This window comes from Mustela nigripes, chromosome 9, assembly GCF_022355385.1.
Source record: "Mustela nigripes isolate SB6536 chromosome 9, MUSNIG.SB6536, whole genome shotgun sequence".
NCBI lineage: Eukaryota > Metazoa > Chordata > Mammalia > Carnivora > Mustelidae > Mustela > Mustela nigripes.
Genome location: NC_081565.1, coordinates 1,667,914 through 1,685,341, shown reverse-complemented (window position 1 = coordinate 1,685,341; position 17,428 = coordinate 1,667,914). Strand labels below are relative to the sequence as shown.

At 57.1% G+C, this 17,428-nt stretch overlaps 1 protein-coding gene across 3 annotated transcripts in view; it reads right to left on the bottom strand.

Annotated features, from left to right (window-relative positions):
- Nucleotides 1–14,287, bottom strand: part of CAMSAP1 (calmodulin regulated spectrin associated protein 1) — a 36,005-nt gene extending 21,718 nt beyond the window's left edge. Inside the window, exons 1-5 of one of the 3 annotated variants that reach the window (XR_009406198.1) lie at nucleotides 14,023–14,167; nucleotides 12,893–13,054; nucleotides 5,217–5,297; nucleotides 4,186–4,218; nucleotides 1,446–1,587 (exon numbers count right to left, since the gene is read on the bottom strand). Coding sequence is in view for 2 of the 3 variants with exons in the window: in XM_059410339.1 (XP_059266322.1) it covers nucleotides 1,446–1,587; nucleotides 4,186–4,218; nucleotides 5,217–5,297; nucleotides 12,893–13,054; nucleotides 14,023–14,082 (478 nt within the window). In the remaining variant the exon portion in view is untranslated. Of the gene's footprint in view, nucleotides 1–1,445; nucleotides 1,588–4,185; nucleotides 4,219–5,216; nucleotides 5,298–12,892; nucleotides 13,055–14,022 lie in introns of all 3 variants that reach the window. The other 2 variants (XM_059410339.1, XM_059410340.1) reach the window with 2 other exon arrangements.
- Nucleotides 14,288–17,428: the final 3,141 nt, after the last annotated feature.

Here is a 17,428-nt window from a genome sequence, read left to right as displayed (position 1 = left end):
ATGTGGAGGGCGACAGGCATGGAAACCCCCATCGAGGTTCTGAGGCCCAGGAAAGTTCCAGCACACTCTGAACAACCCCGCCCCCTTCTTAGGGTTCCCACCTCTTTTCTAACGTCCTCCCTCATTCTGAACATTCTGTTTCTCGTTCCAACATTCCTTTTCACCCTGCCTGGGAGTCAGACCTGACAGATGTGCCGTTCCCCACACGGTCCTGCTTTCCCATGGAGCTTGTCTTCAGGACGGGTGGCCGTTCTCTGCGGGCACGTGGGAGCCCTGGCTCCTGGAGGTGCCTTAAGCAGACCCCACCCCCGGCCATGGCCCCAGACTCCAACTAGTGCTAGACTCAGATCAGGAAGAAACTTCCCCTCACCACACGGGCAACATACAAGTCAACCCCTTCACACCCATGATGCATCCTGGAAGATCTGTTCCCTCAAGAAAGATCACCCCAGCCCCAGGGCCACAGGCTTCCGACAAGTCTCCTCAATCTTTCCGAGGCCAATACACAGGCCTTTCCTTGTCTTTTCCTTGGTCCGATCACAATGCTCCTAAAAACACAGCCCCGAGGCCAGACGAGCATGAGAGGCCTGATGGGCCCAGGGCCAGCCACGACTTTCACTCCATGACAGAGACCCTCTCTGGAACCCAAGACTGCCCCTTTCTTTCAAGCTCAGCTACTGCTTTAGCTACAAACACTATGACATCCACCTCCCCCGTGCTTGAGGCAGAATAACCTCTACTCCATCCCCTGGGGTTCGCGCCTAACACAAATACTTCACCGGTAAGGGAGTCATCTGGGCACGCTCCTGGCCTGCGCCTCCCTCCCTCAGAAAGAAGGAAAGATGCTTAGCAAAACCTAAACCCGAATTCCTGTTCCCGCAGCCCCCGCACACTTCCGCTGCCCTGCAGTCCACGGAGCGTCTGCGTCTCCTCCCTACCCACCGGGCTACGTGCACCTAAGACCTGTCACCAGCAGGACGCATGCGGGAGCCACTCAGAAACGCACCCCACACTTGCCGCCCCCCAACTAGGCTCTAGATGATTTCAGTTTTACTGAGGAGGGCGTGGAGCCCCACGCAGGGCTTGAGCTCACCACCCTGAGATCAAGGCCTGAGCTGAGACGGAGCCACCAGGCCCCCAGTTCTAGATGTTTCAAATGGACTGTAGCAAGACAGACAAAACCCTAACCACACTGAAATGTAAGAGAAGTCACATAAGTTTAAGACTTTACCCAAATACTTCCAAAATCCCATTTCTCTGTGAAATAAAAACGCAGGTCAAGCATAAGCACATCCCCCTGGTCTGTCTGCATCTATCCACAGACATCCTGGCTGGGGTCAAGGACTCCGCGTGCTACGCCCCGGCCCTTTATGCATCTGGCCCTACACACGCGTGGCGCGCCCCGCAGGGCTCGGGTACCCCCCCCGGGGGCGTGCAGCACTCACCGTCCAGCTTCATCTGCTCTGGGCAGTAGTAGTGGACCACAGCCAAGAGCGCGGCCCCGTCACTGCCGTCGCGCATCAGGTCCTCCAACAACGGGAAGTAGGGCGGCTGCCGGGCGGACAGGTGCTCTCGGCGATAGCGCACCTGCAGTCGACAGAAGGAGAACAGTGTACGCGCGCCGCGCCCCCACGACCACCACGCTGCAGCCCGTCACGTGGACAGCGGACACGATGCCCACTGGATGACGCGGGAACAATGGCAACCACACAGGAAAAGCTTGAATGTCCGGATGACGTGCTCTGCCTTGAACACACATGCTAAGACCCGGGGAGCTGAGCGCCACGGCCACCCTGGGGGACAGCAGGACGCCGCCGGGCTGTCCCACTCTGAGGGCGTGTGAGAGAGGAGGCAGGGTGCGCGGCCACACTCCCGAAAGCCGCCCGCTCGGCACGATGAGAAACAAGTTAAATGGTGAGACACTGAGGCTCGGAAGACCTGCCTCTCTGCTCCTGGCTCGGTGGGATCAGCCCTAACCTCAGCTGTTAAGAAAGGGGCGAAACAACACTAACGTACGGTTTGAGAAACTCCCAAACCGCGTTAAAGAAAATTCCATAGACTTCTCATAAACGCAACAGGGCGTCAGGAGACCGGACACGCGCACATGCCCTGTGACAAGCAGGCGGCCACGGCCTCCACCCTCCTGCCTTCTGAGGAGGGGCTGTGCACCGGGTCCCGCGCCACCCCCGGCCTGCCGGCACGGCCCCCACCACAGGATATCTGGGGACGGTGTGCCGACACACATGCCACCCAGGGGAGGCGAGTCCACGCAGGCGCTCGTCCCCGGGGTCCCGCCGTGCACGCACTCCGTTTCTTCTGCATCGACCCTCACGGCACAGCCGCCTCGCTCCAGGGGAAGAAAACACACGAGGCAAACAGGAAAGAAAACCAGTCCGTCCTGACGACCGCGCATTTCTGAGACTCATGCCGGATTCCACCCGAAGAAAAACCATCACTGAGTAATCAAGAATTTAAAGTTGTCTGAGTATCATTCCCAGCAGAAGAGTCGACACAGCCGGGGCAGGCCGTGCGTCCAAAACTCTGTCCAAGCAGGAACGGTTTCCTCCGTGCCCTTGACATGTGCTCACGGAGACTTTAACTTGTTTCTCAGGGCCCGTGACAGCGGGGACGGCGGGCGGCCACGGGGACAGCCCACGGGCCGGGTTCAGAGCAGAGCGCATGCACCGGGCCAGGCTTCCACACACACGACACAGCACACACGTGACAGACAGAGCACGGCATGCAGCAAAGCAGATGGCGTTGCGTGGAAGACGGATGGCATGGGCTGAAGATTGGGGAAAAGGACTCAACCTCGGGGTCCAAAGAGCTTGTCTCGTTACCTTCAAGGCAGGTCTCTAACACGCCAGGCCGCAGAGCGCCAACGCGTAGTGGCGGAGCCTGCCAGGCCTGCCCGCCGCGCCCCAGGCTCGGCCACACGAGCCTGTCCACCAGGCGCTGGAGGCGCGGCCCCAGCTACCAGCCTCTATGCGAGGCCGGAAGGGCCACTGCTCCTGACCACGTCTTTCAGACTCTACAACACTGTCCGCTGGGACTCGCCTTCCTACAGGATGGCTCAATTCCCGATGACATCCTCACTAAGTAACATAACTTAACACTCAGGCCCTTGGCCATCAGGGCTCCAGAAGTGCGGAGACACACAAACTCTCCTAACAAGCTTGTCCTCGTCTTGGTTACAAACGCATCTCAGAGAGAAGCAAAATCCTCCCCAAAGTTGGCCACAAAGCAGAATCCAGCAAACGCATGCGCTGGCCAGCTGACAGCCATGGTGTCTCCCTCATGATAAAACACTACGGACTGGCTGGTCTGAACAATTAAACTGAAGGCACGGGCAACAAAGAGTCTGCGGAAAGCTCTGTGCGCCACAGCTCCAGCCTAAAGCGCACCACTGGAAGGGCCCCGTGTTTCCCACAGGAACGGGGCAACAAACGGGTTCTGCTGCCTGAGCACATCAGCAAGGGGAGCACAGCTAAAACTGCAGACCCAAATCCCCACTTTTTAACTTTCTTCTTATGGGAAAATTCACACTTACTGTTAAACTGGATTCCAGAAATCCTGAATCTGCTGACCTAATTCAGAGCCTTGCCTGGCCGTCCCGCTCCCCACCCCAAAGTGCAGGGGTGGGAAGGAAGCAGGGGTGCCCCGCACACCCCACGAGATGTCTCTAGAGAGGGACGTCCCCCTCCGCCACGCGAGTGGCCTTCCACGAGGCACGCCTCCTGCAGCCACGCCATGACCCGGGTCACACTCACTAGGAGATGTCACAGTCAATCTCACCGTCAGGGATGTAACATCTTGATAAAATGTCAAGAGTAACCTGGAAATCCGACCGTTCCTTCCTGTGTCTGTGAGACTAGAGACGGGTCCTCTCGTCTCTGTTTATGCTCGTCACGTAAAGAAGTAAACTAAGTGTCCATAAGAAGAAACGCCAGAGTCTGCCTATAAAATGACCTAAAAAATCGGGCAAAACCAAGCTGGGTATGGGCTACAAAAAGCCTACTGAGCCCAGAACCGGGTTACGGCTCGCCCTAGAGAAAAGCAGCGCCCATCCCAGGGAGGACCTTTCAACCAAAGGACCAGGTTCGAGTGTGAGCAGCTGTTTAATGGAAGCAAGTGACCGCGACACGAAGGCTGTCTGGTGCGGCTGGGCGCACGGCGTTCACTTACGGGCACTAACTTCCAGTACCACTTGGAGGGGGACTGCTCGGGAAGCAGGGGAGGAAGCAGGAGAGAGTGTCAGCAGACAGGCCCGGCAGAACCGCACCAGACACACCGTCACGCAACATTCACGAGCCGGGACGTCCTCTGAGAGGTAAGGGCTGTCCGGTGCACGTGACCCGGACGCCCTCGCTCACCACACGACTGAGGTGGGAAGTCACAGGCACCTCCACCAACACTAGCCTCTGCGGGAGCAGAGGACACCCCGGAAACTCGGCGCGGGCCAGGCACCACCACCGACAGATGCCAATGGCCACTCGGAGAGGTGCTCAGGGCGTCGTCTGTGCCCATCTGAAGACCAATGAGGCTCGGAAAGTGTGGCCCAGAGCGTGGTGCCCACGGCATTCCCGGAGTCCGGGAGCGCGCGGAAGAGGCGAAGGGACGCCAAGACCACAGACGTGGCCGGGCCACATGGTACACGCGTGTAAGGGATGTGGGTGCAGTCACATGCCTGCTTGGCACAAAAAGTACTATCTCAGGGGGAAGGACAGGACAGAAATGAGCAGAACGGATAATGCAGCATCCGTGTCGCTCCACGGGACACGTAACATCATCTGCCTGGGCTCCAGGCTCTAGACACACCACCGGCCACGCTCGACCTTGTGGGCCACAGAAGGAATTCTCGGGGGCACCCCTGACAGCTGGCGACTTTCTCCTCAACTGTGGCATCCAGAGGCTAATTCCCAGGTAGCCCTACGCGTCCCCATTCTGAGTTTCCAGTCCCTCCCAACATCTCCCTCTCCCTCCCACGTGACCTACACGACCCCTCACCCTCCCGCCCCCGGCAGGGAGAAACCCCAGTGCGCTGCCACGCCCACCGAGGCACGGAGCTGGTCTGCCGGGAGACCTCGGGGCCTTGCTCCTCCGCAGGGGTGGGGCGGGGGCGCGCCAGTAAAGAGGAAGCAAATAGCACCGACAATTCTTTAAACCCGGAGGACACCAGCGGGATACGTTCGGGAGGAGGTGAACTGGCCCTTTACCTTTTGGTGAGCTGGGCTTTCCAACAACTGCTGTTTTAACTTCACCTCTTTTTCTGTTATCTCCCTCATTTTAAGGTTTACCTGAAGCAGAAGAAAAATGCATTAAAAGGGCGATGGCTTTGGTATCTGCACACCCAAACCTCTGCACCAGAAGAAAAATGCATTAAAAGGGCGATGGCTTTGGTATCTGCACACCCAAACCTCTGCACCCCCCAGCTGCACCCCCACCCCGCGTGTCCACGGTCCCGCGGGCGCAGGCATCCCTGAGGCCCACCGCGCGGATGCAGGAGTCCAGGGACCCCACGGCACGGCCGCTCCACAGGGAGACCAAAGCTGGCCCGCTGCTCCCTGCAATACTCCATGCCCCTGCCCACCCATGTGATGCTGGTCACCTCACGACAGGGTCAACGGGCCACCTCGGTGAACGCCTGGGGCGCACAGACAACGCAGACTGTCACCACCAGCACAAACCACTGTGAGACCGTGTGGCCGGGACGGCCCGCGGCAGAGCCCAGCGGGTGTCCCACGTGCTCCCTGCCTGGTCACTCGTGACACCAAATCAACTTTAACCGTAAGATTTAACTGTACACCCCTTAAACAACTAATACAAATGATCAGAAATCAAAGTATTCTCTCTTGAATGATTAACCCAAAGATAAAATCGAAACTGCAATCATAAGATAATACACAGGGGGTGCCTGGGTGGCTCCGTTGGCTGAGTGTCTGACTCGCAGGTTCGGCTGAGCTCATGATCCCAGAGCCCTGGGATCGAGCCCTGAAGCCGGGCTCTGGGCTCAGCAGGCAGTCTGCTTGAGGATTCTCTCTCCCCTCCCCCACCCCTGCATACGCACGTACTCTCTCAAAATGAATAAATGTTTAAAAAAATAAATAAAATAAAATCATGGAGAAAAATACTCATTAATGTTTCAAGGGATATGGTCAAAACTATAATCAGATGAAAAAACACCAAAATGAATTTTTTTTTTAAGACTTTATTTATTTACTTGACAGAGACGGGGGTGGGTGGGGGGTATAAGCAGGGGGAGGGACAGAGGGACGGGAAGAAGCAGGCTCCCCTCTGAGCAGGGAGCCCGACTCGGGACCTGATCCCAGGACCCCGGGATCATGACCTGAGCCGAAGGCAGTCACCGTGCCACCCATGCGCCCAAAACTGAGTGTTTTATTAAACAAGAACACGGGAAGAGCATGTGGGTGGCTCAGTGGGGTAAAGCCTCTGCCTTCGGCTCAGGTCATGATCTCAGGGTCCTGGGATCGAGCCCCGCATCGGGCTCTCTGCTCAGCAGGGAGCCTGCTTCCTCCTCTCTCTCTGCCTGCCTCTCTGCCTACTTGTGATCTCTGTCCAATAAATAAATAAAATCTTTAAAATAATAATAATAACAATAGTGATTTTTTTAAAAGGCTAACTGTTGAAAGCAAAGTAGCATGTCTGCGCTTGCAGGGAGTGAATGCCACCAGCACCACAGAGGTCGGGAAGGGAAAAGGCGCTTCTGACATCATTTGTGAAACGGTATCGCTTTATCTGAAGTCAACTGTGCAGAAGTAAAGATGCATACTATAAACCCTAAACGAGCCCCCAAAAACTACTGGATAAAGCAGAGTACTGAGAAATAGTCCAACATAAGCCATAAAAGAAGAAAGAAAAGGAAAAAATGAGGAAAGGAAAAAAAAAACTAGAAAGCACATCTCAAGCCCACAGGTCTCAGGAACCACATTACACGTGACCGCTCTGAACACTTCAGCGACAAGGCCGGTGCTCGTGTTAAAGAGAAAGACGGGAGAGGGGCGCCTGGGTGGCTCAGTGTGGACCCTGGACTCTTGATCTTAGGGGCTTGTGTGTTCGAGCCCCATAATGGCAGGGATTACTGAAAACGAGAACTTAAAAAAAATTAAAATAAAAAAGGGAAGACCGCCAACAGAGCGCGAAGACGTACGAGGAGGAAGGGAGAGACGCGGCACAGGCGCGCCAGTGGTCAGGAAGCTGAGCGGCTGTGCTTCAGGAGTGGAGGCGGCCCTGGGGACGAGGACGGGCACCTGGACGAGAGACAGACACTCCCTGATGACAAAAGGGTTAATCCATCCAGGAGATACAGAAATCCTAAAGACCGTACCTGTAACAGCAGACCGCAAGGACAAACACAGAGGAGCAGAACCCAAGACGGGCACCGAGACCACAAGGCCTGTCACAGGCGGCGGGACAGGGCGCCCACAGCCGGGGCGCCCATGGCAGAGCACCCCACAGTGCTGGCACAGCACGCGCCATGTGCCCTCACCCGCTGAGTGCTCAAGAAAGCCGCTCTGCAGACCGTCAGACCCCAACAGAGTCGGGGCTGACATCGCGGACTCTACTGTCTGAGCACAAGAGAGTGTGAAACCGGAGCACTGCAGGAGCCCAGCAGCCGCCCAGCCACGCGCAGACTCAGCCCACACTCCAGGTAAGCCACGGGGGGAGGAGGATGCCGCAGGGGGAGCTGCGGGCGGCGCCCCGAGAAGGACAAGCGCCCCAGCACGCAAACAGGGCGCTCCTGCTGGAGAGCTACAGGCTGGCGCGGAGACAGGGCTGTAAGTGCTCGCTTTCTGCCTTCAACCAGAGAGGAGAGCAAAGCGAACTCAAAATAAAAAGGAAGAAAAGTTCAATAGCAAATAAAAGAAATCAGGAAAAATCTAAAGCATGTTTTTAGAAGATCACAGAAGATGACAAAGCAGACCAAACGGAGGAAAGAAACTCAAGTGACAGCAACAAGAGGAGACGTCACTACAGACATGCACACATTGAAGGGATAATAATTTAATTCAATCATTTAGGTAAAACTGAGATTCCTTAGAAGTCACAAGTCACCCAAACTGACACAGAATTAAATACAAAACCCGAAGTCGGGCAGCATACTTGAACACGCAGCTAACCACAGACTACCTACAAGCGTCTCCAGTCCTCGGGAAGGAACGGAGGAAAGCCGTGGGAAGCTGGCTGCACACGTCCGCTCCAAGGGCACCTGGACAGACCAACGAGGCCAAGTGCTGGCAACAGTCAGGGGCACCGGGGCTCCCTCGTTAGTGGGAGATTCGTCACTTGCGAAGACACTCCGGCAACCTCCTCCAACGGTCGGTCATATGTCCATGTACTCCTCTGTACGCTACTCAACGAGACGAAAACACACCCCGCCTGTGGACCTGTGCACAGTGTCCCTGGCAGGGTCAGTCACAAGAGACGGACCCTGGGAACAAGCGCGGTGCCCATCAGCAGGGGACCGGGAAGCCACGCTCTGCTCATACAACGGAAGCCTCCTGAGTTCGAAAAGAAAACCGCTGGCAGACACACTAGCGTGGATCGATGTCAGAACCATTTCATTCCACAGAAGCAGCGAGCCACAAAATGAGCACATACACGGGTCTATTTCTATCAAAACCTGAAAGAGCTAACACTAACCCCCACGGAAGAAAGCAGACCAGCAGTGATCTAGGCTATAGCACTACTGTACAGGGGACAAAGGGACTCTGTGACGTGACGGAGATGTCACCTTGACTGTGAGTGTTAAACACACAGCCACTTGTCAAAACTCAAACATACAGCAGTGAAGGTAGGTTTTGTTTGTTTGTCAAAGACTAAGCAACTGGCCAGCCATCAAGAAAAATGAAAAAAGCCACAGCAAGATGGTGCTGGTCCAACTCCAGAACTCCGGACACAGGACAGCTCAGTCACTCACAGAGAGCAGGGACTCTGGAGAACAGCTCAGTGGGGAGTCCCAGCCCGAGGGAGGGCAATCCCCAGGCCCCTCCAGAGTGCCCGATGACCCAGCGGGAGGGAAAGGGGCCTGCTCAGAAGCTGGGGATGCGGGCAAAGCCACAACCTTTCTGAGCACGCGGCCATGTCCGCACACGCTCCCGGCACAGCAGCACCAGCTGAGAGGGAGAACGGGGGCCGGCCCAGCACGGACGCCAAGGGCTCTCCAGATGGTGGTGCGGCAAGGGCCAGCCGGCAGGTAGGCAAGAGCTAGGTGGCAACCACCGAACCACTCAGGCTGGGCAGCACAGTCCCTAGAAGTGATGCCGCAGAGGAAAAAAACCCAGAGGTCGCCGACAGGCATCGACTCCACAGTGGCTGAAAGGGGGGGCAGCACACAGACACAGAAAGGAAGTGAACCCACAGAAACACGTTCCCAAGTGAAAACAGGCCAACACGGCAGTGAGAAAAGCCAAAATCTGTACCCAAGCCTACTCACCCAGCAGGAATCTGGGGAACACACTGCCGACAAGCACAGCTTCGAAGAAGACCCAGATGTCCTCAGGCATGAAGACTGATGCCGGAGAGAAAGCTCCTACGGGAACTCCCGAGCGCCTGAACCTTGTTAAACATGCAGCAGTTTTCAGTGGGAAGAAAACCCACCCGCAGAAGGAAGGTGGGAAGGTCTCTAGGCCCCCTTCCAAGCCACCAGGCGCCCGAGGACCCACAGCCACTGGAGTCCATGTGGGAAAGGCTTTGGGGACCTCACGGCTCGTCACAGCTCCAGGAAAACCCTGAGTGCAGAGAGCGTGGGGTGCATCTTGCCCTGCATCGGAGCGCACATCCCAGAGGAGCCTCGCAAGCAGCTGAGTGAGCACAGCCCCCGTCTGACACTGGGAGTCCACGCTGGAGCGAAACCGCCGTGAAGCTGTGAGCGCAGCAGCCCTGGCCAGGGCTCAGCATTCGGCCAGCGTCGAAGAACACACAGGAGGGAAAATCGATCAACGTAAGAAGCTTGTGTTCACATGGAAATGCTAAGGAACTAGCGAAACATGGAGAACACTGAATAAAAATGTAACTACTGAGCAAGGACAAAGAAAAGTCACCAAAAAAACGGAAGCAAGTATTAACTCCAGGAAAACCAAAGTGCGGCACTCAAGAAAGGGGTCGCGAGCTGTGACAATGTCATTCCTAGTCACAGGTATGTCACCTCTGACTGCAGATCCAACCCCAGCAGGCCACGTGACCACAGGAGGCCGCCAGGGACCTAAGGGGAAGGTCCCATGAGCGAATGCCTACCAGAAGCAGATACGCCAGAAGCAGGGCATTTCTTTACAACAGAGGTTAGTGCCAGAAAACAGCCGTGAACGGATGAAAGTGACGCTGCCGACCACACGACAACCACCTTCCGCATCGAAGCCACGGCCCACAGGCAAACAGAGGCAACAAGAACCTGGAGAACCGTGTACAAAAACACTGCAACACGGAGGGCAACCCCTAAAATATGTGAAACGTGATCACGTAGGGGAGAAAAGGAATACACCCCACCCCCAAAGAAATATGACCAAAGATGATAAACAATTTACTGGGGGGAAAAAAAAGAAATAGCCAAACATATACCCTATTTTTTAAACTCTGATTTGCCCAGTGAATGAAAACATAAAAGTAAAAGATGACACTATGTTTCACCCTTAAAAATGGCAAGTTCTTTTTCGGTCATCTCCGATCTAGGGGAAGTCGCGGAGTAAGACGCCTTCATGGACTAACAGTATGAAACACCAGTCCGACCGCCACACTCAGAACCTGCAGAAACCACTCTAAAGCCTTTAGAAAAAAACCTCACCTAGGTGGCGAGCAGAAGCAAAATGCGCATGGCCACCTACGTAGCCCACACCCGGAGACTACAGCAGGCGGGCCGCAGGCCAGCCCAGACACCCCTCCCCATCCTGCCAAGAGCAAGCCTCAGCTGGGGGCCCAGCAGCTGGAAGCACCCAGTTGTGCCTTTAAGCCTACATATTACATCCAAATGAACAAAAATGATGAGAGTTTATATTAAAATGCTACATTTCCAACTGGAAAAGTTACAGCAAATATAATATTTGATTTTGTTTACTCATGGTGTTTTCTAAATTTTCTATAATGACCATGTCATTTCGTTTATAAACGGAAAAACTCAATGCAAGTTGTTAGAGGGGGAGAAAGGCTAGAACTTGAACTTCAGCGGTGAGGGAAGGAGGAACATAGAGCACAAGGTCAAGACACCCTGCGCAGGCCGTGTGGCGACGGACAGCGGCTCTGTCTGCGGTAACCACGGCTGGGAGAGAGCTGTCCAATCGCTATGCTGACCTCCCGAAACAAACGTAGCTTTGTAGGTCGCCGGTAAGAACACACACACCCAACGCCTGACCTCAGAAGCTCACGCTGGATTTACAGAAACAACCCCTGCGAGCACGGGCAAAGCAGTGGACTCTAAGCTTCACCTTAGCTCATGATCTCAGGACGGTGGCACCAGAACGGACGCCACACTCCGCGTGAAGCCTGCTTGAGTGTCTCGCTCCCTCTTCCTCTGTCCCTCCCTACCTCTCGCTCTCCAAACAAAACAAAGAAGGAAAGAATCACTGGGGGTTCAGTTTCCTATGGAAACACACAGCAGCCCCAAACATCTTTTTGTTTGTTTGTTTGTTTGAAATCTTATCCATTTGACAGAAATCACAAGGGGGCAGAGAGGCAGGCAGGGGAGAGAGGGGGAAGCAGGCTCCCCACTGAGCAGAGAGCCCAACACAGGGCTCGATCCCAGGATGCTGAGATCATGACCTGAGCTGAAGGCAGAGGCTTTAACCCACTGAGCCACCCAGGCAACCCCCCAAACATCATTTTTTAACCAAGTTCTTGTGGGTGCTTCCGACACGTGTGGGATTACACAAGAGACAAGTAAGACATGCGGCGACAAGTAAGAGGCGACCTGCTAGGCCATGGCCATGGCCAGCTTCCAAGTCCACACCAGGACCCAGAGGTTCCAGTGAACCCTGGAGAAGGCCTCTACCTCACTGGGAAGAGCTCTAGGTCATCTGGTCCTCCATCTGATCCCCCTGACCTATACCTGGGTGGGAAACCAAGTACACAACGGGCGTCTTAGTGAGAATTTACAACAGGCACTTGACATAAGGCCGTGCTTCTCAGGACAATGAAGGAAGGTCCTTTCAAAGGAGCCGACCCACACACCAGGGCCTGGCTTCACCATGCTCGACTTATTCCACGGCCACGGATCCTTACCTCGCCTCTTATCAAAGCCTTACACTGTAAAGAATGCACGCACAACTGTATGAGGACGTCATTCACAACTCGTGGCACACTCAAACAGCGTGACAAGGCACAGCTCCGTCTTCTGTTCCCTCTGCTTTATAACCCAAGCGTCCCCCAGGGCACACGTGCAAATCAGGATGCTTATTAACCAAAAAGCTTTGGTGAGGTAACCCTATCAATAACACAAGCCACTAAAACTACTTCCACACTCTGCAGATTACACTGGCGGCTCCTGAACTCAAGAGAGGGAAACGGCACTCAGGAAAATACCACTTTTCTCTTAATCGCCAAAGCACCTTGTAAAATCGAGGCCTCCTTGAATGCCCAGAGGCAGGGAGATGAACCTCGACAGGCCGGGACCCGACAGGCCCCGCTCACACCCCGCCTTTCCACGGCCAGGCGCGGAGCCCTCTCGGTCCGCACGGCCGCAGGCGCAGGGCGCACACAGCACACTCGCTTCCTGCCCTCACGGGCCCCGCTCGGGGCTGGTTCTCAGTGGGACACGCAAGGAGGTGCCTCCCGTCCTCTGTGGAGACAGCACCTACCGCCCAAGGGGCACCCCAGCCCTTCACACGGCTCGAGGAGACGCTCGCAGCCCCTCGCCCCCGCCCTGGCCGCGGCCCCCGGCACTCACCTTGTTCACCCAGAACACCATGGCGTCCTCGAGGTCGTACGGAAGCTCCTTCGAGGCGCTGAATGTCGAGAAGCGCTTGACGCTGGCCACCACCTTCTCGATGCTGATCATCTCCACGGTGTAGGCCATCATGAGGGCGTCCACCATCGCCATGTGGGCGCTCTGGAAGCAGAAGCAACAGTCAGGTTCAACACAGACTCGGCTCGCAGATTCCAACCCAGCTCCGTTCTGACAAGGTCACTATCTGCACATTATCCGTCCCCAGGCTCCGGCCAACTCGGCACTCTGTGGTGTGGAGGACCCCGTGCCTTTCTCATCTCCATGGCAACCTGGAGAGCCCCTTGCGGGGGGACCCTGTTTCAGGGCTGAGACAAAAGGTCCAAGGGGAAGAGGTGTGTCCAAGGCCGCAGGACGACAAACGGGCCCCCGGGTGCCAGTCAGGAGCCCTGAAGGCTGGCGACACAGCACACCTTTGCACCCTTTCTTCCCAGAACCGAGGAACAGCCTCTTGACTCGCACAACACATCGTCACAAAGCCCACGAGTGCAAAACGCCAGTGACCAGCCCAAGCAGCAACAGGGAAGCAGGGGGAACCGCCGGCGCAGTCCCACCAGCGGTGCGGCCCCCAGAGGAAAGTGGGGACGGGGAAAGACAGGCACGTTTCCTTCTGTGTCGCGACACACACAGGCGATACGCACGAAACCACCCAACAGGACAGGCTCAGGGACGGTGGAGCACAACACCTGCAAAACCTCTGCCTCCAGCTGTTTTTATTAACAGGTCTCGGCCCACGCTCGGCGTCCACGGAGCTCTCCCAACGCCGACCAGCGCGGAGAGGAAGCGGCTCCTTCCCCACTCTCTGCAGCGACGGGCCCCCGGAGACACGCGCAGCTCAGGACCTCGCCAACACCTCGCACACGCACAAACCTCGGCCGGCCTGCGGGACTCTTGTGCTCGTGCTACCTCTGCCTCAAGTTTTGGGCCGACCACGCCACGTGCAGCTGGGCCACGGGGGGACAGCCGGCAGCAGGACAGGCCAGGGCGCCATGCTGGTGGCCGTGGCCCTAGAAGCCCTAAAAGCAGTCCCCGCGGCGACGGCCCCCGCCCCCACAAACGCGCGAGAAACTCACCATCTTTATGGGCGCGTGGCTGAGGTCGGGGTCCGTCACGGGGGTGTCGTCACTCTCCATCACGTAAATACCTTTCCGGGACAGGGCTTGGATGACAGACTGGTGTCCCTGTAGGGCGGCCACCTGGTCCCCCTTGAGGATGAGGCTGCAAACACGGCAGTACAGCTCACTGGACAGCAGGAGCTTGGTGACGGGCGGCTTGATGTGCTCCTGCTCGTACTGGTCAATGTAAAAGGGGTCCCTGAGGTCCTCGGGGACGTCATCTGGGCCGAGGGAAGAGAGGACCACGTGAGCGTGACGCGTCCGTTCAGAACACTAACAGAGCACAGAGCTGCCGCTGATCCCGATGGGTGACTGATGACATAAAGAGACCCCAGGACTGCACACTCCCACACCTTCTCCCCTGGCAGAGGCAAACGGGCTGCTCACCCTAGCTGGGAGGGCCTGGGCAAGGCACCCCCCGGAGCAGCTTCCCCACCACCACCTCTTCCCGACACAGGAGAACCAGAAGGGGGTGTGGGAGCCCCAAGGGGGTAATGGAGGCAAAAAGCGACCGAGACACAGTGAGGCTGGAGGCGGGGCACCTGGTCCCACCACCGGCAACGCGTGCGGCCCCCAGGACCACCCAGCAGCTGGTCACCCCGTGGGACAGCGGGCAGCACCGCCGACATCAGCGCTGGGAAGGAGTTGAGCGCATCTCTCCCCTGACATCCAGCTCATCCAGAGGAGAGCGAGGCTGAATACTGCGGTCTTGACGGACGAGAAGGCCGGGCCTCTGGCCACCGCGCCATGGTCAGAGCAGCGGCGCCGGGCCTTCACCCGACTTTGGACCAGGCAGCATCAGGGCCACCCAAGCCGTGCCCATGAAGCATCACAACTCCATCAAATCGAGCATTACGAATGAGGAAACAGAAGCACAGAGCGAGTACACCAGGTGCTCAAGGTCACAAGCAGCAGAAACCAACCACGAACGCAGCCGGAGTCGGTGTCTACACCACTTCCCGCATGAACACGCCGCCGGCCACGAGCGCAGCCGGAGTCGGTGTCTACACTACCTCCCGCATGAACACGCCGGCCATGAGCGCAGCCAGAGTCGAGTCTACACCACCTCCCGCAAGAACACACCGGCCACGAGCGCAGCCGGAGTCGGTGTCTACACCACCTCCCGCATGAACACGCCGGCCACGAGCGCAGCTGGAGTCGGTGTCTACACCACCTCCCGCATGAATACACAGGCTGTCTGTGCACAGCTGGGGACACTCGTTTTCTAAATGGCTGGAATGGTCAGCCCTGTGGTGTCCCTCACACTCGCCCTGCACGATGTCAACTGCTGTCCCCCAAAAGTGGGGACACTCTGTACTCAAGTGGATTGGGAAACAGCCTGCACAGAAGCTGGTCTCCGCTGGAGAGGCCCGCAGACCTTTAACTCTCCAGCCTGAGACCTCCCCAACACAGGCTGGCCGAGCTATTTGAACCATCCCCACCTGTGGAAGGGTTCAGACGAGCCCAGTCTCTCCGAGGAGGCTGCTGAAGGAAACCCACGACACCCACGGCTGAGACCGGGGGCCGGCAGCACGCCCTCTCCCTGCACAGTCCAGGCTCTGGTCCAACTCTCAGTGGTACTGCCTGAGGAAGAGGCAACCTTGCCAGGGACCCCCAAAGCCCCCTCCGCCTGCCCTCCCGCCCCCACCCTCCGGCCTCCGCACTCTTCTCAGAGCCCTGAGTCACTTCACTGTGGCTCTGGGCCTCCTCCGTGTCCCCTGTCTCCTCAGCGCTTACTTCCAACAACAGTAGCTACCCTGTACGCTGCCCTTTGTTTTCAAGCTCCTGGCTCAAAGCCCGATGAGAGCATCAGGGTAGCCCAGTGGGCAGGGAGGAAGGACCAGGGCCAGAGGGTCCCACCCTTGCCTCAGGGACAAAGCAGCCAACAGCTCCAGAATGAATGGACCCTGTCAGAGACAATCCTATTTTGAAATCGCCCAGGCTTCTGAGTCACAACAGACCGTCCCACCAATAAAAGCCGCAAGGCCCAGTGGAGCAAACACAGGGAGAAGATTTCTGCCTTCTTGGTATGTGATGGTGACGTGAGAGTGGGGGCCGAGGCAGGGCCAGGTGCTAAGGGACGGACAGGAGCCAGGACAGGGAGCGGAGAGCAGCCTGGAGGACGCGCGGAGGACGCCAGACCTGGTCCCCAGCAGCACGAAGTCAGGGGAGGACAGTGAGCCAGGGAGTCCACGGTCCGAGGACATTTTCAGGGGCAACACACAAGGCTGCCCTGGGCAGGGGCAGTGGGACCAGCCAGCACTGGGGCCTCGGGATCACCCCTGCCAAGTCCTCTGCCTCTCTCCACACCTGCCCCACCTCCATCCCCTCTGCTGGTTCCCGTTTCTCCAAACACTGGAAGAGGCACTGCCCATTTCACCAGGCAGGTGACCTCAGGCCGGCAGGCTGCACACCCTGACGCCAGCCCCTCCCCTGAGCTGCTCCACCCCTCCGCCCCCTGGAGACTGGCAGGTGGAGGCTGCCACCACAGAGCCTAGCCGCTGTCAGGGACCTCCACCTCCCCCGCCCGCCCTCCTGGGCGGCTCCATCTCAAGGTCAGCTGCTCAAACCTAAAGCTTCAGGGTCATCCAGTTCTCTTCCTGCCAACCTTCTGGCAACTCTGGCTGACTTTCACTCTGAAACAGATCCAGAAACTGACAGCCACTGCCATGGAGGGGACGGGACCCAGGCACAGTGGGGGGCTGGCCCTAGGAAGGACAGAGGTCCTGGAACACAGGGGCAGAAAGACACTCGAGCTGAACCCCGGAAGCTGGCGAGGCTGGACAGATCACCCATCACGACCCAGCAGCTGCCTTCGCTTTTACAGGAGGCCCACTTAGTGGGAGCTTCAAAAATAATCACTACAGGGGCGTCTGGGGGGCTCAGTGGGTTAAGCCTCTGCCTTTGGCTCAGGTCATGATCTCAGGGTCCTGGGATCGAGCCCCACATCAGGCTCCCTGCTCCATGGGGAGTCTGCTTCCCTCTCTCTCTGCCTGGTTGTGAGCTCTCTGTCAAATAAATAAATAAATAAATAGTTGCTATAGATTGATTCCCATAAACTACTTTTTAATCACGTATGGACATGAACATGAGTCCTATCACTGACTCACCTAACCTACGGAATCAGGACCCTGGCAGTTACGGGAAAATGCACCCGCTCCAGGTACACACTCTGGACCTCGACACAGGCCCCCTGCTGCCCCATGTCCCCGCGGGACCCCGTACCCGCCCCCCAGGGCCGCAGCAGCCCCTCCCCACCCCGCCCCCCTCCAGCAGAGTCAGCGAACCAGCTGCCTCAGGGGCTCAGCGCCTGCCAGGGCTGCTTGGGCACATTTCTGAAATTTCCCATTGGTTTTACTGAAGT